Source organism: Calonectris borealis, chromosome 17 (genome assembly GCF_964195595.1).
Source record: "Calonectris borealis chromosome 17, bCalBor7.hap1.2, whole genome shotgun sequence".
Taxonomy (NCBI): domain Eukaryota; kingdom Metazoa; phylum Chordata; class Aves; order Procellariiformes; family Procellariidae; genus Calonectris; species Calonectris borealis.
The window spans coordinates 12282204-12306078 of record NC_134328.1 but is presented as its reverse complement, the minus strand read 5'-3'; the positions used below and the strand labels follow the sequence as shown (position 1 = coordinate 12306078).

General features: G+C 37.5%; 1 protein-coding gene across 3 annotated transcripts in view; it reads left to right on the top strand.

Moving 5' to 3' along the window:
* Positions 1-8: 8 nt before the first annotated feature.
* The window catches only part of LOC142089740 (putative serine/threonine-protein phosphatase 4 regulatory subunit 1-like), a 27415-nt gene continuing 3548 nt past the window's right edge, over positions 9-23875 (top strand). The window contains exons 1-19 of one of the 3 annotated variants that reach the window (XM_075166586.1): positions 9-180; positions 309-353; positions 7033-7165; positions 7514-7620; positions 8256-8398; positions 8934-9080; positions 11534-11641; positions 12790-12855; positions 13438-13596; positions 14099-14292; positions 14631-15067; positions 16964-17196; positions 18261-18353; positions 18893-19078; positions 19369-19530; positions 20146-20246; positions 21395-21515; positions 22211-22345; positions 23118-23259. In XM_075166586.1, coding sequence (XP_075022687.1) covers positions 174-180; positions 309-353; positions 7033-7165; positions 7514-7620; positions 8256-8398; positions 8934-9080; positions 11534-11641; positions 12790-12855; positions 13438-13596; positions 14099-14292; positions 14631-15067; positions 16964-17196; positions 18261-18353; positions 18893-19078; positions 19369-19530; positions 20146-20246; positions 21395-21515; positions 22211-22345; positions 23118-23259 — 2719 coding nt within the window. In that variant the 5' untranslated portion in view covers positions 9-173. Of the gene's footprint in view, positions 181-308; positions 354-7032; positions 7166-7513; positions 7621-8255; positions 8399-8933; positions 9081-11533; positions 11642-12789; positions 12856-13437; positions 13597-14098; positions 14293-14630; positions 15068-16963; positions 17197-18260; positions 18354-18892; positions 19079-19368; positions 19531-20145; positions 20247-20841; positions 21355-21394; positions 21516-22210; positions 22346-23117; positions 23260-23875 lie in introns of those variants that run through there. The other 2 variants (XM_075166587.1, XM_075166588.1) reach the window with 2 other exon arrangements.

Sequence of the window (23875 nt, the reverse complement as noted above, 5' to 3'; positions counted from 1 at the left end):
CCTCTGAGGAGGCGACGGCGGATGCGGAGGGGGATTCGCCCCCCGGCAGCGGCTGTTTATTAAACCGGTGGCGTTTCGGCTGCGTGGGGGTTGACCCGGGGGCAGGAAGTACTGGCGGCTCCTCCCTTTGCCCTCCCGCTCCCCTCCTCCTCCTCACCCATGTCCATTCCAAGATGGCCGGTAAGTGGGGCCGTCGGGCGGGCTGTCGGGCGGGGGGTGCTGGGGCGGCTCGGTGGGGGCTGTCGCCGTGCTCGCCGTAGCCCTCCGAAACCAACCCCCCGGTATCTCTCTTCTGTTTTTGTTTGTAGGGATCCCTTTGTATTTTGTGGATTTGCAGGATGACTTAGATGATTGTGAGTAACTGTTTTTATTTTTCTGCTCCCTGTTTAGGCCCTCCCCCGCTCTCCTACCCCGGGGTTCTTCTGTCGTCCTCTTTCCCTCTGCGCGTTTTTATCCTGGTTAGGGTGAAGGAAGGATTTTGAGGCTGTTTTTAGTGGTAGGTGGAGGCTTACAGGACGTTAGGGCTCACGAATTAAGAGCGTATTCGTGTGTCCGCAGGAGCGCGGCGCTGACAGGGAAAGCGGGCTCGCCCCTTCCCTCAGCTGCGGGCTCTCGCCTCACCTGGCGCCCTTCATAAGTCTTTAAGCGCTGGCTGACGGATCGAGCCGTCGAAGGATGGGCACCCTCTTGAAGCGAGGTTTGGGGGGGGCAGCTGCCGTCCCGCCGGGGAAGGAGGACCCGCGGACGGGAGGCAGGCCCGGGGCGGTGTCTGGAAACTGGTCCTCTGAGAGACCATCCTCGCTGTTTCAAATGGCCGCTGAACTGCGGGTTTCAGTGTAAACAGCACCTCCAACAATGGCCCGGGATGAACCTCTAGGAAGCGAAAACGGGTCCGGCCGGCGGTGGTTTAGGGGATTAGCTCCGCTGTTGTTGTCGGTGGAAATTAGCCTAGAGTAGCCGAGGGATTTCCTAGCTGCGATAGCTCGAACGGGTGAGACTTAAATGCTGTCGAGGCTGCTGAGGACGCCGTGTGTTCCGCTGTTCCTGCATCCCTGCGGCACAGGCGCTCAGCAGGACGTTGCTGCGGTGGCTGTGTGTGCACCTCGGAAGCGGGCATAAAAGAAAAACCGCTGTTGTACTCTAGTTGGCCAATAGAAGCCAGTGGTTTTAGGGTAAATACCATGACGTGGGTCCTAGACCAGGCAACAGCTCCACCTCAAGCCGGTGTAGTCCAGAGTTGTGTTAGGATTAGAGCTGAACACCTATCAGACAGCTTGGTAAGAAGTATTACTTAAGGAGATAAATCTTTGACCGATAATTATGTGAACTTGTATTGCTTTAGAAAGCAGCTGTATATGTGGGGTGGTTTCATTGGCACTTTGGGTGCTGATTGACTTTTCTATTAAAAAGTGAAAACTGATACTTGAATCTGTTTCTTGTGAGAGATACTATTTGTTTACCACAAAACCATTATTGTTTAATAGTACTTGAAAATGTGTAACAGATGGATTTCCACACACACCCCACCTCTGCCCCCAAAATCTGGCATGAATAAGCTAATTTAGAAAGAAGGTGGTCTTCAGGAACACCAGGGGAAATATTAGAATACAGGTGAGATCTAAAGTATTCCATTGGAAAGATGTACAGGGACATCGCCTCTGCGGGCGGGAGGTTGTTCTGTGGGATTTTGTTAGTTGCTGCTCTTAGGTGTTGTTGCTCTCAGTCTTTGACGTTTCTGCATTTCACTAGTAGGTAGCAGGAAAAAATGATGTCTCGTTTGTATTTCGAGTAAGTTTTAGAAAGAAAAGTTTGGGATGTTTTGCGATGCAAGTGATGGTGAGATTAATTGCATATGTAAGAATTCTTGGTTTGTTTTATGTTTGTATTTTTATGTATTGCAAAATATCCTTAAAGTTTCTCTTATACAGATAAATTGTAACTCTGTGAGTCTTGATGAATTTAAAACTGTAATTAAACAGCATCCCCCTTCCTTAATACAGTTATCTATTTGAACAGCTAGAAATCTAACAAAATGTAGTAAGTGTGGAGGATACTATTTGAAATACACGTATTTAATACATAAGGATTTAAAATTTTGATAACTGTAAGAAGTTGCTTAAAAAGAGGTACTAAAGGTTGTTGCTTGCTGCAGTAAGTAAATGTAAGAAGTCATCACCTTAGATGGCAAAAAGCATGTATGTGTTGAACAGGATTTAAGTCAGAAGGAAATTAGCTGTTACATTTCAATGTGCTTATGCTGATTTAAAGACTGTTTTGCAGTGAGTTCCTCTAACAGAAGAGCTGCAACAGTTGTTGCTGTAGTACCTTATTTAAGAGTTGAAAATACCTTTCTGTCTCTGCCTAATTAAAAAAAAAAAAAAAACCCCAAAACGAACAAAAACCCAAATGAAACCAAATGAAAAAGTGCTAATGAATGTTTAGCTATTTGAATTGATGGGGTCTTTCTGAATTGCTCCCAGTTCCCTTTCCAATTTTCTCTCTGTATTAAGAAAAAAAAAACACCAACCTCGTGTATCATTTGAGTTCTATTTGCTGAGTGTGTAAAGTGCAAGCAGTGGAAATAAATGGAAGCTTCCTGTAGTGTTGTGTTATGGGTCTTGGCCTTGAACCAGGGGTGACCATCACTAAGAGTTAGGTGTTTGTTCTCCATTAGTGTTCAGTCTTTGGCTGTTCTGTTGAGACTGTGAGTAATTGATTTGTCTGGTGAGTCAATTAAGAAGTTTGATGCTTGTAGGCAAAACTCTAGTTTGAGTCATGAAGTTAATAAAAATGTAATAAAAATAAAGAAGGTTTTGCCATAAGCAGTAATTAATAAGCTTTTTATGTGGGTCAAATTTATGTGGGTTAAAATTTTTGTAAAATAAATCATCAGTTTCAGGATGAGCATGTAAATAAAGGGATGTGCATTTTGGAGCATTATTGAAATCTTTTTAAAATATTCTTTAAGTTCATTAATTTGACAATGCAGTTAGAATTATGGCATTGAAAGCTGTCTTCTATTTGTGTTACACCAGAGTTCAGATGTCCCATCTAGACTGAGATATTGTTGTGCAATGACTAGTCTAGCAAAGAGTTAGTGATGCATTTTAGGAAAATCTCAGTGAAATAAATCACTGGAACTGGATTTTTACTTTCTTAATTAAATTGGTGAAATAGTGTTATGCTCATTGAAGATCAATTCCATTGAAACAAACGGAGAGGCTGGAGGATTCTTTTGAATTTGGGGGAAAAGTTGTAGTAAAATTTACCTAAATTCATCGAGTACAATTTGAGACTTGTTTTTTGTAAGGTGAGATATTGGATCATCTGGAAAAATAATTAGCTTAATTATGCCCTTTGTACAATAAAGAAAATATTTTTTAAATTGTTTTTCCTTCTAAAAACAGCGGGAGAGAAAATGACCTCCTGAAGCTCATGAAATCGTTGCACTCTGCCCTAGTATTTACTGTTTTGTATTGGCAAAAGTAGATAGTGATACTAGCTAATGATGTTGAATTGCATAGTTAAATCCTGTGACCCTGTAGGTGTTTCTTACAGGCTTTAAGCAGCTTTTGAGTCTAGGTCAAACTAAGGCATGGTGAGCGCGAGTTCAGCTGTGAATACCGTCACATTTATTCTTGTTTACAGGTGGACGGATTTCAAGCTTGCTTGTTTGATATTGTTAGAGGGAAAAATACTGAATGTTTGATTCACCTATGAAAGAACTTTAGATAAGTTAAGAAATACTAGGTCATTATTTTTCTGTAATTTATTTTCTAGTACTCTGGTGTATTCTGAAACTTGTAAGTACCTATGGCTTCTTATTTTATCGAAAAAGAAAAAATTCTTGAGAGAAGACAAAATGGATTCTGTCATGACTGTTCCTTACTTGTGTTCTGAGTGTGTGGAAAAAATTTCAGGTATTTAACTCGCTTGATCCTGAGCATAAGTAGTTTGTTCTGTTTTCCTTCTGGTCCTAGAAGCACTGGTGTGTGCTTAGCTAATTTAAGTGAATAATAGAACTACTCTAAGTAGTAAAATTAAGCATGTTCATCATGTACACAAAATTAGCCCCAAGTGTAGTATTGTAGTCAAACTTAGAATTGAGATTTACTTCATTGTCATTTGAATTGGTAGGAATTCTGAAGTATTTGAAGTGAACTGATGAGAGCCTTCATTTTTATACCATTCCTTAATTCAAGAAAAGTGGGCACGAGATAAAGTTAATAGCAAGTATATTGATTTTTATTTTTTAAAGCCCTAATAAATCTTTCTTTGTATACAGGTGGCTAGCCTCAAAAATTAGCTAGTGAAAGTGTGTCCAATCTGTGTGAATTTTAAAAAATATATATATTATAATTGCATAGATATAAGGATGGTAGGAGTTGGGTTTGGATATGGAGAGTTTGTTGCAACCTCAGAAAGCAAATCCTCGATCCTACATGCACTGTATAACTTCCTGTGAGCTTTCAGGGATACAGTAGGTTTCTTTTGAAGCAGCAGATACTGGATGCTACCTCTGCAGATACTATGCTTGGTGGGAAAGCTAGCCCTACAGCATGTGGACGGATCAATCCCAGACAGATCTGTGCAATGTAAATGATATACACTTGTGCAGATAAATGTTTTGAACCTGATAGAACTTAATATAAAGAGCAGCCACTAGAAATAATAATGACCAATTGAATGGAAATAGTAGTAATTATAAAAATTATATAATCATAACATATGAATAATTAGCATATGTTTCTGATCATGTAGCTGTGGGTTCACTTGTAGTATCTGTGTATACATTTGAAATGTGAACAGTCAGTCTAATCCCATAGTTTTCTTCTGTTTGAATCCCATTGATCTTGTTGGTCAGAGCATATTGTCTGCAAGAATTGCAGAATTCAGAATTGCTCTAGCTTTTAGTTCATCTGGGTTCCTTGGAGGCTGTGTGCTTTCTTAAACCAGTCTGCTTTTATTTTTTTTCCCTGAAGACCGAGGTGTAACATTTTGCTCCAAGCACATTCAGATGATTTCTTCCTTAAATGAGCTGTATTTCTGAGAACGTTTTGGTTCGTGTTAAATAATTGTAAAGCACAGTTTTTTATGTGAAATAGGAATTTTTCTGTAGGAAAAAAGCTGAGGCTTGGTACCTCTTGGTAATAGAGGATTTCTTAATATAAAAAATTATTTATAATGGGTATTAATGTAGTTTAGAGCCAAAGTTCATTGTGCTGGATCTCAGATTAAGGGATTCCTTAGGGAAGGGTATTTGTAATATAAAATTAGTAAAATAAGAGTGAGAGTAGAGCTGAAGCTTAATTATCCTGATTCAGGTACAGCCACTTCAATCCTGAAGAAATTATTATACCGGAGATAATGGAATTACATATACACATAATTTAACCCACTGGCAGTTCCAGAGTGCATTACGAAGTAACACAGACTTTCCTTTAAGATGTGCAAAGGCTTTGTTCTGATTGGGATGATATATTCGGAAGGAAGTGTAATTTTTTTATAATTAAACCAGAATACTGAAGATGGGGATGATATAGTATTTTACATACACATTTCTTAATCTTCAAAGTGTGTCAGTGGGAGAGGGTATTCCTGTTCTTCCTATTTTACAAACAGTGGAAGCTGGTGCTATAAATTAAAACTAGTCCCACTTTGCTTTTAGTTATTTAGCCAAAGCTCTGCTGTTTTTTAATATGGAGGCACCATGTAAGTTCCACTGCCTGAAGACAGGAGTTCTATGCCTGTAGAGGCATAACCTAGAGTGCCTAGATTTTAGTCTTATAGGCACAGTTTCAAATACAACCTATTTGGCTTGTCATTTTGCTTTCAAGTTGTTACCAGTTTTGTGCTTTCTGTACTGATTTAAATACCTAATATTGTGTCCTGCCAAGTCAGAAACTGGCTTGTTGTCTTCAGTGGTTGTCATTCTCAGCACATATGCTGGTTTGAGAGACTACAACTTGCATCTGAGAAGCAGTCTTGGCTGAATTTGCATGTAGTTAAGTATGATCACAGTTACTATATTATTTACGTGAACGAAGTGTGCATAATTCTAGGGAAGTTTTCTGGGAAAGTTGTAAATCCAGAGCAGGAATATCAGCTACTCTAGTGCAACTCTTCTGTGGATTTGGTTGCTGTATGTGTTCCTATATCCATTGCTGAAACGAGAGAATTTGTGTTGCAGGCGGGTTATTTCACTGCCTTTGTTTTAAGGATGAAGGATTAAAAAAAAATTTGGCAGCAGAGTTATCCTATTCCCTCTCCTCTTCACAGTCTTTTTGCCTGTAATCTGTAATCAAGTGCATGTTACTGGATTATGTGACTGTAAGACTTGGTGGGGCAAATTTTAACAGTTGGTATGGTGATACTTGGTTAAAAGTCTCAAGCTGCAAATACAAAAAAGATTTAGAAAAGATTAGGTTTGCATAGGAAAGTCTGTGGTTGATAGGTCTGCAGCAGAAAGCTCCCAGTATGTTCACAAGTAAGGTAAAGTTGAAGTTTTTCCCAAAGTTACCAGTCTGATTTAGATGTATGGGACCCTGTAACTACAGTGAGAAAAATGTACCTTGGTAACTTTGAAACAGAACCAAGAATTTGCTGTTTTAAAGCAATACAGTTTGGGATTTTCTGTTACTGTTAAAAATTCAGTTTATTTTAATGGGACTGATTTTCCTTTTGAATTTGTCTGTCAGTTTGTGGCATGCAATTTTGTCAGCGGAGCCCTCTTGACACATAGCGCGTGTGGTTAGTCCACTCAAATTGTGAAGTAAAATGAAGGATTTTATGGCAGTTGAATTAAATTTCAAAGCTTGAATTTACAGGTCTATATGCAAGTGTTGCTCTTGACTTCATTGGGTACAACTTAAGATCTTTTTGTAAGCTGTTTCCAGTGATGTACAGACGCTTTTCCTTTGGAGAATAGCTCTAAAAAGAAATAGAGTTATTGGTATAGTGTGTTTACGCTGTAACATCTCTTGCTGACTCCTGGATATTTTTTTTTTTGGGTTTCTCTTCTTGTCTTTCAAGTTGGTTTTGAAGATTATGGACCAGACTGTGATAGCATGAGGATAACAGCATTCTTGGATATTCCTGGACAGGATAATTTAACTCCACTGGCTCGTCTAGAAAAATATGCCTTCAGTGATAACATATTTAACAGGTAAGGGTACAACAGCTGCACTTGATGATAACCTGAGTCTGAGAGCATTGTGGGTGTTAAGGTGTCATAACTTCTGTTACCATTCTCCTAAGCGCATGCCTAATATTATTTCTGTTTGAATAACTTTTATATAACGTTTCCATAAAAAGAATTTTTCATTCTGAATAAGATTTCTCAACTCCATCTTTGTTTTGTTGGGAGAAACTGTATAACTGACATGTCTGAATGTTCAGAGAAGAGCTTGATCTTTTTTAAGGTGCCCATTTGCATTTTTTAAGTTCCCCTTGCATCCTATCTGCATGTTGTTGGCAGAATATTAAGGCAATTAATATCTTGTTCACTCCACAGGCAAATTATTGCCAGAGGTCTTTTGGATGTCTTTCGAGATTTCAGTAATAATGAAGAAGACTTCCTGACTGTAATGGAAATAGTGGTTAGGCTCTCTGAAGATGCAGGTTTGAAAGTTTTTTTGTGTTTTGTTTTGTTGTTACAAAAATTTAAAAAGAAACTTATTTTACATAAGCTGCAATACAGAAGGCAATAACTTTTGATTTTGAGGAGGCAATGAGTGAACTAAAGAAACAAAATCATCTAACAGCAATATCTGTCAGTGAAAACGAGATTAATTTTTCTCTCTGTTTTTTGAAGTATTTTGTATGGTAGGTGTATAAATGAAAGCCTCTTACTTAGTATAAGGCCCAAAGTAATATTTTCAAGCAGTTCATTACATTTTAATGAGTGGTGTATGTGGCACAGAATACTTCTGCCTTTAATACCCACTGTCTTTAATACTTCATGTGCATACATTCATGGTGATTGGGTTTTCTAGCTAGTGTTCTCATTTTGTCTGATTTATTGGGGAACTGATCCCAAGTCTCTGGACTGTGATGATGTATGTAAGGCTCTTCTATTTTATTCGGCTTTCCTTTGAGAACAGGCAATCTCAGTGGTGATATTTCTTATGTTTTGAGTTTTTTCATTTTCCTCTGTTGTGAAACATTAAACAAAAAAAATGGTACTTTTTTTCTTAAGGTACTTGATCTTAATTTCGTATTTACTGACGTAGTTTTGACTTCCTTTTTATTACTAGAGCCAACTGTACGTACAGAGCTGATGGAACAAATACCTCCTATTGCCATTTTTCTGCAAGAAAGTCGACCAAAATTCCCAACAGCATTTTTTGAGTACCTTATGCCCATAGTAGTGAGATACCTCACAGATGTGAACAATCAGGTAGGAAAAACAGACTACATGAGTTAAATGGTTGGAAAATTCTGTATGGTTCAGTGAGTTTGAGGCATGAGGAAGAGATAATAGGAAAATCCATATTCATTGATTCTTAACTTTTATGTAATGCTTTGTGTTTATTGGCTTCAGCACACTTTGCTAGGGAGGTCTAAATAATTTTATTTTTTTTTAAATACTTTCTTTAGCAGATAATGGGAAACTTACAGGATTTACCTGGCAGCATAGTGACACAGTCTGTTACAGGAGTCATGACTTACAAGCCCTGTCTTCTACTTCATCTTTTGGCTTTTCCTCAGAATTTGATGAAAGGGCATCTAATGATTACATTAAACTTTAGTATTTATTATTAATTCCATACGTTGTTAAAATTGAGAGGGTTTTTTCTGGGGTTTTTTGTGTGGTTTTTTTTTTAACTCGTACCTGTGTGTTCATTGAAAACATACCTTTTGTAGTTCTCATATTTGTAAATGTTGTTTTTACAGTGATGTACTCTTTTTGTTTTGTTTGTTCACATTAATAGGTTAGAAAGGCAGGTCAAGAAGCACTGCTTATACTGCTAGAACAAGATCTTGTTGCTCAGAGTGACATTGAAAATAAGGTGTGTCCAATTCTGTTGGACCTCTCTGCTCCTGACAGTGATGATGAGTACAAGGTGGAAGCTGTGAATGTAAGTGAATTTGGAAGAAATCTTACAGCTTTACTTTTTTTTTCTTCTTTTTAAATTGCTTTTGTTCTCTATCTTTTAGCAGTGCTACTATAAAGCTCTTTTAGAATATAACAACTTTGTGTGAGATTTTCATGAGCATAAACCCCAGAAAATAAAAATTGTAGCTGCGTTCTTAGTGTCCTGAGAGCTTTACATTAATCATTGAACTCAAACTTTCTATACCGTTACTATTTCGGTTTGGTTTATTCCTTCTCTATTTGTTAGTCGCTCTGTTGTGAATTGAGAAACCACTGTTGTGATACAGTTGAAGCTTAAGTTAAGCCTTGAATTTGTAGGTTTCTTAATCATTTTTAGTATTGAGCACCATTGAAACAATGTGAATTCTCAAAGAATTTGAACAGGGTCAGGACTTGATGCACCAAGAGGTTTAACTGAGAGGTTAAAAATGATCTTAACTGAATTCAAAAAGAAAGCAAGGTTGTCCTGAGTACTGTTGTACTGAGTACTATTTATTAATGCCTTTGGCTAAGCATAGAGGTACTTTAGGGAAGCTTTCTCTAGGTCCAATACCTTTTGTGCAATGAAGAAATCTGGGCTTCTGTGTCAATGAAGTGCTTGAGGAATCTTTTTGAAATAGTGCTTCTTGAGAATTGAGCTATACAGTACAGTATTGTGAACAAGAATGTTATCATATGCTTAAAAATGTGAAGTATCAGATCTGCAAACTCAGTAGAAGTTATTTTCCCAAAATGAAGAGGGGCTTTTTTCTATAGATGATTGATGAAGTATTGAGTACTTGAATTGCGTATTAACAAGAACTACCACTCCTTTTCATTTAGAACAGTAATTAAGATGAGGTCCAGGAATAGTGCTGACATTAAATAAAATAAGCAATCAAACCTTTTGTGTTTATTCATTAACATACTTGATTTTTTAGTTTAACACAACAAATCTTTGATTTTTATTCTGAATTTTTGAAAAGATCAGGTTTAAAGAGACCATCTTTATACTTCAGGTTGCTAAATGACTGTCAAAATGGTAGCCAAATAACTTTAAAATACAGTTGGTTCTTGCCAGCCTTGTTTTAATTCTTGTTAAGATTGTTATGTTCCCCAACAGTTTCTTCACATTTGGTCTACCAGGTTTCACAGTAATGTTGTAAAAGTATGAATGATGCCCTGATCTTAGTTCTTAAGCATTTTGAAAAAAAAAACATTTCCTGTTCACTTTCAAGAAATCGGTTGACTCCACAGAAAAGTGCTGGTGTGTAATTCATTTCAGCATGGATATCTGATACTTGACCTGTAAAATAGTTTTACCAGCTAGATTTTCCTCTTCCTTGTTTGAGATTTTGAGTATTGCTTTGGCAGTTTTCCAGGGTGATGTCTGAGCACCAGACGCCTTTTAGGCATTGAAAATTTGTACGCAAGTCCTTGAATGGTGTCTTCCTTAATTGTTACTTAGCATTCTACTACAAAGGCAAACATTTATAGGAATAAAGCTTATTTTTGTGGAGGGAGAAAGTTTCAATGATTTTGGAAAAATAAAAATAGAAAGATGAGTACTGTTAATCTGACAGCACTTGTCTAAGCATTAAACTCCTGGTGCTGCAGGCAGAACAGTTGAGTAGAAAGGTGGATGGGAGCCCCTTCCTTTTTACTGTTTCAAATATAAGAATTACAGCAAGTTATCCCAGAAAGTGGGAGCTGAAAGGAAATTCAAAACACTTGCTTTTCACAGCAGAAACATGGTTTGTAATGGTAATTGAAATTTGACAGTTCCTCAGAGAAAGCTAAATTAATGAGCACGTTACTAACTTTCTTTAATTGTGTTCGATGTTAACTCCTAAAATTTCTGAGGATGATTCTTGTAAAGTGTGCATTAGCTCACATATATAACTAGTTTGTCTTACTCTCACTTTTCTCTCTTGTTGTATGGCAAACTTTTATTTTATCATGTTGTCTGAGCCTATAAGGAGCTGGGGCTCTGCTTGTTTTTAAGTGTCTAAACAGTCCTGTTAAAGCCATGGGGCTTACTTGCATGCTTAAGCTTGAGATATTTCTAATATGCTTAAAGATTGTGATTTTGTGTGCTGGCTAGTGCAATGCAACTTTTGTCTTCTCCATACAAATTATCCATGTATCCCACATTGTAGAACACCTTGAAAATGCATTTATTAATAAAAGTTTATTTAACTGGATAAAAAAGGCAATGAATTATGTGCAGAAATGTTATGTTCAGGCATAGTGGCCTAGAATGATTTTAAATAAAAACCATATTTGTGCTTCACATAAAACAGGTGTATGAAAATACAAGTAATGTATAGCAGGTAAATCTATTCAATGGTAGCTGCTCTCTCGCTCTCAGAAGTAATTTTTAGGAGGAATATTTAGTTGTGCTTACAAGCTTTATAATTTTCTTTTCCTTACACATACCCACTTCTTGATTTTTAGATAATCTGTAAAATGGCTTCTATGTTGAGCAGAACAACAGTTGAGCACATGCTGCTTCCTCGTTTCTGTGAACTGTGCAGTGATGGGAAATTGTTTCAAGTCCGAAAGGTTGGTATGTTTTCAACCCTAAACCATTTAAAAATGATCTTGTATGTTGTTGTTAAATGTCTTCCTGAATAATTTAGTCGTAACTTTAGCTGATGAACTTTGAAAGAGTCTGGAAGAGCAGTTTTAATTTATTGACATGGTTATAGTTTCTGTAGTTCAGTAAAGAAATAGGTAACAGTCCTTGGTGAATAGCTTTCGTGTAGCAGTTAAACTGATCTTGCACATTTAAGAGTTTTGCACAACCTTTTTTTTAAGCCACTGTGCTTGGTTATAGGATGCAAACAAGTTACCTGATCTCTGCCATCTTATTTCAAAACCAGAAATTCAAAAGTAATAGATATTTGAGACATTCTAGCTTTTAAAAAAAAAAAAGTTTGGTATTATTGAAAGGAGAAATCCCCAAAGTGTAAGACTTATTTTAATTCACGGTTGAGTACAAACAGAAACTTGTAGCATAAGAAGTCTTAGAATATTTTAGTAGACTTAAGGGTCACGTAGAGCTTCAGCTTGGTCCTTAATGTAAGCTGCACTTGTTGGAATTTGAGCTGCATTATAGCCTTCTAAATAAGCATATAAATGAATAAATCATATGTTAATACAGTCCTATCTTAATTGGTTTCAGATTTTGGCAACACCTTTTTCCAATGTGAGGGAATGTCCCTTTTGCCTTAATTATAGCATTTGTAATGTACTGTAAATGGCACTAACTTGAGACGTTGATTAAACTTTACTTCAGCAAAGTACTTAAGCCAATCTCAGCCATAGCAAAGATAGTTCTGTCAGTACACCTAAGTCCTGACCCTCGTGTTATATTTTAGTCTGCTTTGGTTTTGACAGCTGCTGTTCAAAGTAATTTAAACTTTCAAGTGGGCTTATTATCCCTTTTAGTGATTACTGAAGTAGATTATGCTCTTCATGCAGAAACCTTTAATACTATTGATTTCAAAAGCTTGTGGCTTATGGAAGCTTGCTCTAATGAGTATTTTTTAGGAATGAGTTAGTATTACAGGATGTAGTTACATGGCTGAAGTTTGAATAGTCAAACGTGCACTTGTTACATGGGATAAATAATGCATGGTGAAGTTGATAATAAAACTAATGCACTTGAAAGAGCCAGAATGTAATTCATTACTTTTTTTATTTCTTAGATTTGTGCAGCTAATTTTGGTGACATTTGTAATGCAGTTGGGCAAGAAGCCACAGAAAGACTGCTGGTATGTAAAAAACAAAATCAGTTTACAAGACTTGTATTTCTCAGTTCAAAATGTTTAATAATGAGTTCTTTTATCTTCTCTGTAAATTAATAGGCATTTTTTAAAATTGATTTGGTTAAGGCTTTGGTTGTAATTATATAGCAAAACTGGGAATTAATAGAAATGCAAAGTTCTTATTATGGAAACCACTTTTAAAAATGTAATTGAGAGCATATATATTCTCATTCTTTCTCTCTCCCCCCCCCCACCCCATTACTGACTCTTTCTTTTTTCCCTGAACTAGATGATCAGTCAAGTTACAATTTCAGGAAAAATAGTCCGTTAATAATTCTTTCTATTCTTTCCTAGTGCATATAGTTATACATAAATTCCTAATTAAATAAATGGGAGACAGATAGATAGCTTTTTTCCAATTTCTTCAATGAATATGTGTTTTTAACCTGTCCCTGTTTCTTCTATTCTTCATTTATTTTATTCTCTCTTGAGTTATCGTCTCCAGTTTCCAAGCAAATACCTCGATAGTAAGTTGCTGCAGTGTTTGTTTAGTCTTTAATTAGTCTTTGTTTTGCTTATTTTTGGCAGATTCCCAAGTTCTTTGAACTCTGTTCTGATAGTGTTTGGGGAATGAGAAAAGCTTGTGCGGAATGCTTTATGGCAGTGTCTTACACCACATCCCCAGAAGTTCGCAGGAGCAAACTATCCCCCCTATTCATCAGTCTTATTAGTGACACTTGCAGATGGGTAAGTAACCTACTCTATAATTGATACATCTTCCCAGGCAGAACATACACAAATAATGGGCAAATCAGAAATGTGCTGTAAAAGTTCTCTAAACTGAATTTGCTGAGATTAGAGTCTAATCTACTAAAATCTAATCTCCTCTAATAAGATAGTATCTTATTTTTCCTCTCTCTTACTAGTTAGAATTTCTATCAGCTGTTGTTTTTGTAAGTGTAAACAGTCTTCTGAGAGTAGGTTGCTTGTGTTAAAGGTATTAGTTGAAGTAGACAGTGATGTCCTTCAAATTTATAACTTTTAAAAAATTTCCTTGCTCTGATTGTAGATACATGCTTAATATTATAACACCCTTTGCTTAGGTGTCACTTATTTGGTAATTGATAATTGGTTATATTGGTATTAAGCTGTTACAGTAAGAACCAATAAAAATTGAACCAAATTTTTATTTTTCAGCATTAACTCTGTGGGAGTTGCATGAATTCTGACTGTCTTTATACTATCACAGGTTCGTCAGGCTGCTTTTCAGTCTCTTGGCCCGTTTATTTCTACCTTTGCAAACCCTTCAAGTGCTGGTCTTTACATTCGAGAAGATGGGACGCTGAGTATCCGACCATCAATGCAAGATGTGAATTCCAATTCCTGTCAGCCAAGCAACAATATAACTTTAATGTCCTCCAGTACAAATGCTACATTGTCCAGGTAAAATCATGGGAAGGATGTGGTGTAGTGGAAGGGGGAAGAAAGAAGATAATTCTTCTACTTGCTCTCCAGGGCTAAAAATCTCAACTTGAGAATATTCCAGAAAAGGTATGAAGAGTGAGATCACGCATGTGTCTAAGTGTAGCCACATTATTGAAAAACTCACTCTGATGGCTTCACAGGAGGGTAAAGGGCATAGTGGTAATATAAATTCTGTCTTTCTGCAGAGAAAATAAGCTTCTGTAGTTGATGGTGTCTTTTATGAAGTATTTCACTGAAAAGTATTGTTACAGAGTACTTTAAGTTTTATTTGGATAACTTTGTGTATCTGTTACCAGTTCAGAACAACCAATGGAAATCAAACCAGAATCATCGACTGAGGAGACTTCAGCTGAAGTTAATACAAAGCTCTCAGTTGAGAACCTAATTAAAGTTACACGGGAAGAAAGTTCAGATTATTGTACCAATCCTGGAGAAGATGTGTCTCGATTGTCTCAGGGTGACAAAGTTGCTGCTGGTGTCATAGAAGTCACTAAGGACAGCAGTTTTCCTGGAACGAACTCAAGGCTACAGTCTGCTGAGGACATATTTAATACTTTTCTATACTGGCGCCCTCCTCTGCCTGATATAAGTCAGGATCTGGAGTTGCTTCAGTTCAAGACTGAAAAGCACAAAGATAGCTGCTCTGTGCCATGTAATAACTGTGTTGCTAGTAGTGAAATAAAGAAAGTTCTAGAAAGCTTACAGGAGCACATAGATGATCCAGATGTTCAAGGTGAGACTCTGTAACAGTAAAATCATGTTTTCTCTGAGCAGGTTTTCTCCTGGCCTTTGCAAAACCCTTGACTGCGTTTTAATTGGCTTGGTATTCATAAGATAATGAGACTTCCTTGAGTAGTAAATTATAGTAGAAAGGTATGCAACAGCCTTTTTCACAAGACCCGAGTTATTTCTAGAACAGTTGGGGAAGTGTTCCTAGCTCCTGTTCGCATGAGAAATAAATTGGATCTAACTACAAAAGGGAGAAGAGCTTGTTGAAATTTGTTAAAACTGTCTTTAATTTTAAGTACTGTAAGTACTGTGGTTTTAGGGACAGAGCTACCTGTTAAAAGCTGAATTCATCCAATATTTGATTGTGTGAGAATGGCCCTAATTTCAAGTCGTCTTTCCTTAGCCTCCCCCTACAAGCCCATTGATGAACATACTGGAGTGATGGTAACCTGATGGTGGGATGCATATGTGTTTCCTGGGCCAAATCCCTCTTGACAAGCCTGTCATCCATAGACAACTCAGTTTCTTGTTCCACTAAGTCTCGAGTACTGTAGCGAATTAATAGTTTTCATCTGCCTGTTTATTCATCCCTTCTCTGCATGCAAAGTCGTATCTGCAGGAACTGCAGCATCATTTGGGTTCCTTGCTGTAGTAGTAACGAGTAGTAAGCCGACTGGCAGCGTGGCATATTTACGTGGCCCCCCATGGCCATTCGGAAAGGTACCAGGAAAATAAAAAATTCTTCATGTGCGAGAGGCAAAGGATCAGAAAGAAAGGGAAAGATTTAAAAGAGGAAGAGGTGAAAAAATTAAAATTTAAAGCAGTAAAGGGAAAAGTGGAAATTTAAATGAATGAATGAATGAAGAGGAGAAAAAAGTGTAAATGAGTTTCAGAAAGAAAAGGCAGAGAGTAAAAGCAAAAGGAAAAGAGAAAAAAAAAGATGTAGAATTAAGACAAATGGAGAGATGTTAGTTTGACAGCTGCACAGTGAGAAATGAGGGGTGTGGAGAGGCATGGGAGAAAACAATGAAGAAGATTTCCACACACACACCCTTTTTATTATGACTTTAGCTGACAGTCTTGCTTCCTTTCTCAGAATAAGATGTGGATGTTAGTTTTTGTTTTCCTCCTGCGCAGACTGCTAAAACACTCATAAATATGCCTGTAGTCCATTCTTCTGCCTTTTTAAGTTGTTTGTTCCCCTTATTTCCAAAGTATTCTAGTATTCTTCACCTTTAAAGTATTCACTAATGTTTCATCTTAAGACTGTACTTGCTGTAGGCTTGAGCAGATGTAGCTATTTCAAAGTTTCTGCATTCTGAACTCTTAGTAACTTCATGTTCCTAGCAGCAATGTAGCATAATGTGCAAATACAGTTTGTCCTAACTTTATTGGTGATACAGTGGTAGACCCAACCTCTTGTTTTTATCTACTTCTGCAAGATGGTTCAGGGATGGTTTGACTAATTCCCTCCTCTGGATAAAGTTTTTCAGAGAAATGTTTTAAATGCACATTGATGCCTTTGCCAGGAAGTTGAATCAATTAAAGAATATAACAAAAGAACTTGTATTAAAATGTTTGACAGCATGAAGAATGAGAGGTGAGCCAGTATGCTGTGATACCTCATTACAGGAGATTATTAGAAATATCTTTCAGTACTAGAAATTGGTAGAATGCTTCTGCTGAAAATGTTAATACATCCAAATCATTGCTCTTAATTTGTGATGGTTTTGTGGAAGAGTAATAGGCCTTTCCTTTTGAAGAGCAAATGTTTTGCTAATACACCCTTTCTGTGCAGCTCAGACTGGGCTTCTTTTTATCTTTTCAGATTAACTAATTACAAGTTTAATGCTTTTAAGTGCATAAAGGAGACTAAATAGTCGTCTTCTGCTTTATACAGCTCAGGTCCAAGTGTTGTCTGCTGCTCTCAGAGCTGCTCAGTTTGATTCTGTTGGTGACTATGAGACCAAAAAAATGGAAGAAGGCAGTGGCAAACTTCAGAACAAAACTGTTTCAGAGGAAACAGCTGTTTCAGATGCTACCTGCAACCAGGTGGAGAAAGATGATTTTTCATCCCCTGCCTCCCAGGATAACATCAGTGACCAGTCTACCACCAGTATACTGAAAAGCACAGTAAGTATGAATTGTGCTCCATGTCTGAAATGAATTCTTACCAGCTAAAGTACTCTATGTGTTCATGTAGTCCCTGGCATAGACTTGTGATCTAAAGCCTTTGAACATTACTACACCATAACTATCATATACTACTTATTTTAATTAAAGAAGAGAAAGAAAAGCTATTGAGGGCTGTTATTTCTGTTTGCACACAAATTTCCTAAGAGTTAAAGTTTTGCAGTAGCCTTGTTTTTTTCAGATAAAATGTTCCAAGTACAGTTTCACCTCTTCCTGTAATGAATCTAAAATAAGTCTTTTATCTCCAGATAGGAGGCTGAATCAGGTGGTGACACATGCACAGTTCCTGGTTACTATTTGTTGATTATAATGTACAGATAGGAGTAAAAAAAATGTTTGCACAGTATTTAATGTTGCTGGTGCTAATTGTGAAATAGAAGGAAAAACTCTCCTTGTCTATGAACAAAAATTGCATGTTAAACCGGTACGAACAAAAATGTAAAATATTGTGTGAACTTTTGAACTTTGGATGGTTTTGGTCTTTTAAACCTTTTAATTATTTCGAAGTTTTTTATTGATATTTGGGGAGAGGGGTATGCTTCATAATTTGATAGGCTTGGGAGTTTCCAGCAGTATGTTCTAAAATAAGTAAAGCTTTTAGCACAGTATTGACTGACTTGGAGCAACTGCTAAGCTGTCTTGTTTTAATGTAATTTAAATTCATGCCAAGAATAAAAATTATTTAAGAGTATAGTAAAAGTAACCATCCAAAAACTGTGTGAATGTTGGGTTTATTGTGTTAAATTAGATTGCTTATTTTAGAAGTAAATCTAACTACTGTTCCCCTTATTGCTGCTGCGGTTTTAATATTGTTTGCCTTAGTGTACAACTGTTGTCTTTTTGTACTGGTATAAACACCCTGAATAAGGCTTTGCCTGTACAAGGCTTTGTCTGTAAAAGGCTATTCTGTATCTGAATTGCGTTGTTCTGTAGTGTGATGCTTTGAAATATCCCAAACAGCAGTAAGTCTAATTCATTTCACTAGCTAGTACATCCTTTTACAGGACTCAGGGGAACAACACAGAGGAACCAGTGTATTTTTAAAGAAAGAGCAAGAAAATAATCCACCATTTGAAGATGACAAGTCAAAATTACAGGTAATTTAAAATAGTATCTAACTGCTTTAGTGGAGTATGGGATACATTTCATCTTATCCTTAATACAGTGATAGCTTTTGCAATTGATCAGTTGCAGAATGTGAAGAAATGCTTTGAGTATTTGAGGAGAACCCTATTTTAAATCAGAAAGCTGGAAAAATTCTGTTGCCTTTTTGGTGCCTTAGAGGCGATCTATGCAACCAAGATAGGCACTGGCTATACTGTTTTGTTACTGGATTTACTGTTTGTCTTCAGCAAAGAAGAAATTTTCAGTTTGGTTTGCAAAATGTTGATAAAGTAATTACTGTTCATTAATTACTGTTCAGTCAGCAAGCATTACAGTTCATATCTATCCTAATGAGAGGACAAATAACTACAGGGGTTATTCACACTCTGTAAAACTAGCCCACAAAAGAGGTGTCTTGCCACTGTGTTTTGCCGCCAGCTGGTTGGTTGCAAGAGAATACGGTAGCACAACAGGTATATTTTCTTTCTGGTTTTAAATTAAAGTGTGTGTTGCTGATGTACTGTCTCTATAGGATATCATACCTCAACCTTTATTAGACCAGTACTTGTCAATGACCGACCCAGCTCGAGCCCAGACTGTTGATACTGAAATAGCCAAACACTGTGCGTATAGTCTTCCTGGGGTGGCCTTAACACTGGGCAGGCAGAACTGGCACTGCCTGAAAGATACGTATGAGACGCTGGCCTCAGATGTACAGGTAAAGAAAAAAAGTTTTTTAATGATAAATCAGAATTTTGAGTAGCTTTTCTGTTCGGTTTGTTGCGCTGACATTATAACATTGTATACTTACTTATAAGGGATTAATTATACACTAAAAATATAAAAATCAATATTTAAATTGGACTTCATAAATATGATTAACATTTTCCACTGCTGTGTAACTAGCCCTGTTTCTTCTGCTCTCTCAATCCTCACATAGGTGTAGTTCAAAAGCTGCTTTATTTTAGTTATGGTGCCTAATCTAGTTCATTTCTTAAACTGTTGCAGTGGAAGGTACGTCGGACGCTAGCTTTCTCCATACATGAACTAGCAGTTATTCTGGGTGATCAGCTAACAGCCGCTGATCTGGTGCCAATTTTCAATGGATTCTTGAAAGATCTGGATGAAGTGCGCATTGGTGTCCTTAAACACCTGTATGACTTTCTAAAGGTAGGAAAGCGTAATGTAATTTCTCAAGATAAATTTTTTTCTGACTCCATTATATTAAAGGAGTTTTTTAATGAGATGTGCAGGTATTGGTGTCTAATTACATGTGTAGTGTTGTGCAATACTACCATTTTGTGTGTGTGTCTCTTGCTTTTTTTAAGGTCCCTCACTTCTGTTCTGTCTCATATCCCAACAAAATATCAAAACTGAAAACCCCATGTAAATGTGGTTGTAAATGCTCCTAGCTGTTGTAAAGGAATTAGTATTTTGTGCAGTCCAGCTGGAAAGTTTTGTTTGGGGCTGGGAAAGAAGAGAACAGGTCCTGGTGGGCTGCTGCAGAATAAACACAAATCCTTAGTTTTTGATTGCTCAGTCTTATGCCCAGAGATGGTGCTTTGATGGGTATCCTTGCAGAAGTTATAACTTGCTGTACTTTTTTGGATGTCAGTCTGGTGTGTCCAGGCACTCAGCTAGTTGTGTGCAATTTTTAGTAAGCATCTTGTGAATGATCACTTGCTTTCGAGTAAGGAAATACACATAGGTGTGAATAGAGTAATACACCAGAGAACTGCAAGTACTGAATTTTATAGTTTTATACTAGTAATGTTTTTCCTTTAGTTACTTCATGCAGACAAAAGGCGAGAGTATCTTTACCAACTTCAAGAATTTGTGGTGACTGATAACAGCAGGAACTGGAGGTTTCGTTACGAGCTGGCAGAGTATGTAATTTTGTTAACTTCTGATTTTTTTAATCTGCATTACTAACTTGGAAATAGATAATTACATTCAAAAGTTAGCACACCCTAATTAGGAGCTAAAAGATTACAACCATTCTTTATTAAGGAACTGAACTGTTGAGGGGAGGGTTTTTTGGTTGGTGGTTTTTTTTTTGGCAAGTTGTGTTGTAATCAAGCATGACTGAAACGTAAGTGTCTGTGATTATACCAAATCTGGTTCGCTTGCAGCTTATGAAATATGACAATCTGATAGATACTATTAAGTGAGGTTTCAGATTTTTATTCAGTTCTAGACTGCCTTGTAAAAATCAGTGAAATGTATGTACAAAGTCATTATTCTAATGTGTATGAAAGAAAAACCAGTTCTTAAAAAAATTAGTTTATTCATTTGGTATTTCCATATGACTGGGTGTATAATGGAGATAGAGTAACATCCCACAATTCTTTTTCTACAAGCCCTGTCGGTACTTGAAGCACCCAAAGAATGTTCGTAGGCATAGTTTCCAGCTAAAATCTGACCTTCATATTTATCTCATTGCTTTGTTTGGGCTATTGAGGATTTGCTCTCCCTTTCTAGTTTGACTGAACAAACTAAATCCCACTCCGGTGCAAGAATGTTGTACAGCAGTTCCCTGACATCTAGTGGAGAGCTGTCACTTTGTGGTTGGTTTGTGCACAGCTGCTGGTAACACACTGGCAGTGGTGTGGCTAGAATGATTGTGTGCAGTTCTGACATATAAACAATTTTCTGAAATGTAGATTTCTACACCAAAGTAAATCTTTCATTTTTACTTTGCAAGAATGTACAGGATATTGGTCTGAAGTTGCAAAGAAACTTATCATTGTACTTCTGTTTATAGCTTTTGTTATTTGGGATAATTTTGATTCATTGGTACATCTAGTTTGAATAGAAGTTTCTCCTGGACTTCTGGAGGGATTAAAGTATGTACCTCTTTAATATCGTTGTGCACCTTTATAAAGTAAAGAGAAGAACAAAGTGTTCAAGTGCTTTGTAATAACCATGGTATTTTTGAGGCTCCAAATGATCCTTCCCTATTTTTAACAGATAGTATAATCGGAGCAGGTTAGTGTTGCATTTGCTAGCGTTAATCACTTTCTTTGTGTTTCAGGCAACTGATCCTGATACTGGAACTCTACAATCCCAATGATGTCTATGACTACTTAAGACATATTGCACTAACTCTCTGCTCCGATAAAGTTTCAGAAGTTCGGTGGATCTCCTTCAAACTGGTAGGGGATTTAGTTCACTTCCTGGCAGGAGAGGAGGAAAATGATCCTTGAGAGGGATACCTGAAATCACTTTGCTTTCTTTCAGACAAGTAGGGTGAATACAGACATGTTTTGATAAACATGGTAAACAATACAGAAAAAAGTGAAATGAAAACTTTATAAAATATTTTGAGTTGTCACACTTCCACAGATACTAAAATCTTTCTCTGTTGGTTGTATGTGAATGATAAATGTATTTCAACTGGATGAAAACCAGGATACAGAAGATTTGGGAGACCTTTGGGGGGGAAGGAAGTTACTGATCTTTCCTCCAAGTTGATTTAATTTGTTATGAACTTCATGATGATGCCATCATCCCATACATGACCTGAAGGAATAGAAAGATTTCTTCAATTTCTTCTTTTTCTTCATGGCACCATGGAAAGGGGCATTATTTTAATGGTTGTTTTAATTTCTTCTAGTGTTTTTTGTTTCACCTGAACAAACAGCTTTCTTTAAAGCTTATGCTTTCTTTTCTCCAGAATAAGCAGTTATTTAGGAAATTCTGCAAGCACAGCTGACTACACTGAATACAATTTTTGGTGTTGCTTTGTTGGATTCAAATGAAATGATGCTTTTTTCACTTTCTAAGAGCTACAAGTCTCATCTCTTCTTTTTTCCCCCCTTTTCCCCTTCCCCCTTCCTTTGCTTCACAGGTTGTAGCAATACTACAGAAGTTCTATGCAAACAATGCAAATGCACTGGGATTAAATTTCATTAATGAACTTGTAGTACGGTTTCGTCACTGCTCCAAGTGGGTTGGAAGACAAGCTTTTGCCTTCATTTGTCAGGTTGGAATGTTCTCTCTCTTTGTCTCTACGTGTACATTTAATTTGGAGCCAGTTTGAGGCTTTTCAGCAATTTGGGCAAAACTGAAATTTGGACTCAATAATTTTTTTTGTCATTCTTTGGGGTCTGTGATTCTGTGGGTTGACAAAAGACAGTGGCAAAGTTGGTCTGGTCTCAGTACTAGCATATGGCTCTCCAGCTTTGAGGTGTGGTTCTTGTTTTGTTCTGTGCCTCCAGCTGAAATAGCTGATCCTTGTACTTTCTGGTATCCCAGTAGCAAAGTCAAGAATTAAGTCCTAGACTGAGATGCATTTTGTAATACTTTGACATGCTAGGATGTCTCTTCAAGAGCTCTTCAAACTACCAATGGGTGCTAGATGCTAGGAACTATTTCTATTCCTTATTTTCACTTACCTACCCCTCTCCAAACCAAAAATGCTTACTTCACTAGCCGATGAGGAGCAAGGGTTGAATGTTTAAAGGCAAAAGGATGATGACAGGCAAGAGAGCAGTATTTCCTGAAGTATAGTTGAAAGAAAGCTGTCTGCTCTTGTTGGGTTATCTTCAGATGAACTTTAGAATGGTAAGACCTGTTTTCATAACAGTATTTCAAAGGTTGTGCTTATTTCACCAACATAGGGTGTATTTGTTCAGGGTTAAAAAGTGACTTAAAATTTTTAATTGGCCAAAATAAGGGCAAGATGGAAAGGAATGGCAAATAGTGTTTTTTTTATCATAAGTCTTGCTTTCTCATGTTCTGTGCTTATCCTGTAGGCCGTAGCAGAAGAAGAATGTATGCCTGTCGATCAATTTGTTGAACACTTGCTCCCCAGTCTTCTAAGCCTTGCTTCAGATCCTGTGCCAAACGTCAGGGTTCTGCTCGCCAAGGCTCTGCGGCAGACCTTGCTGGAGAAAGGTGCGGTCATTCTCTTCCCTTGATGGAAGGTCTCGTGAATGCTGTCTTTCCCCTGCCGGTGCAGTTCTTTATAAATGGGCTCAGCTGGTAAAAGGCTGTTTGGTTCTGTTTGTACTGAAAACAGAATTATGCGTTGTAATCTGGGATACTGCATGTAAATTCAGATTTAGGAATATAGGTTTAGGAACGTGCGCTGCCCTGGCTTTTCCGTCTCCGGGTGTTGGATCCCCGTCCCAACGGGCCTCGGCGGCCACCGCCACCGGGCACGTGTGCGCCCTCCTCCGCTAGGGGGCAGCCACGCCCTGCGTCAGCAGGAAGCGCTGCAGCGGGGGAGGGGGTGCTGCTGCGGGGGCGCTCCGGTGCCCGCGTGTGGGTGGCAAACGCGTTTGTCTTAAGCCTCGCATTAGATCATCTCGATACGCTTCAAACCTTCATGTTAATGAAGTAGTCGTCTTTGGGGTCCTTCAGATGGAGCGTTATACCGTTTTCTGAAATGGTTTGCTCTGTCGCTTTAGTCTTAAGCTAACAGTTGTACTAGGAAAGAATGTAATTTTGTGTGCTGCTACAATTTCCTGTATTACAATTCCTTAAAAACAAAAAAATCAGCCAATCAAAG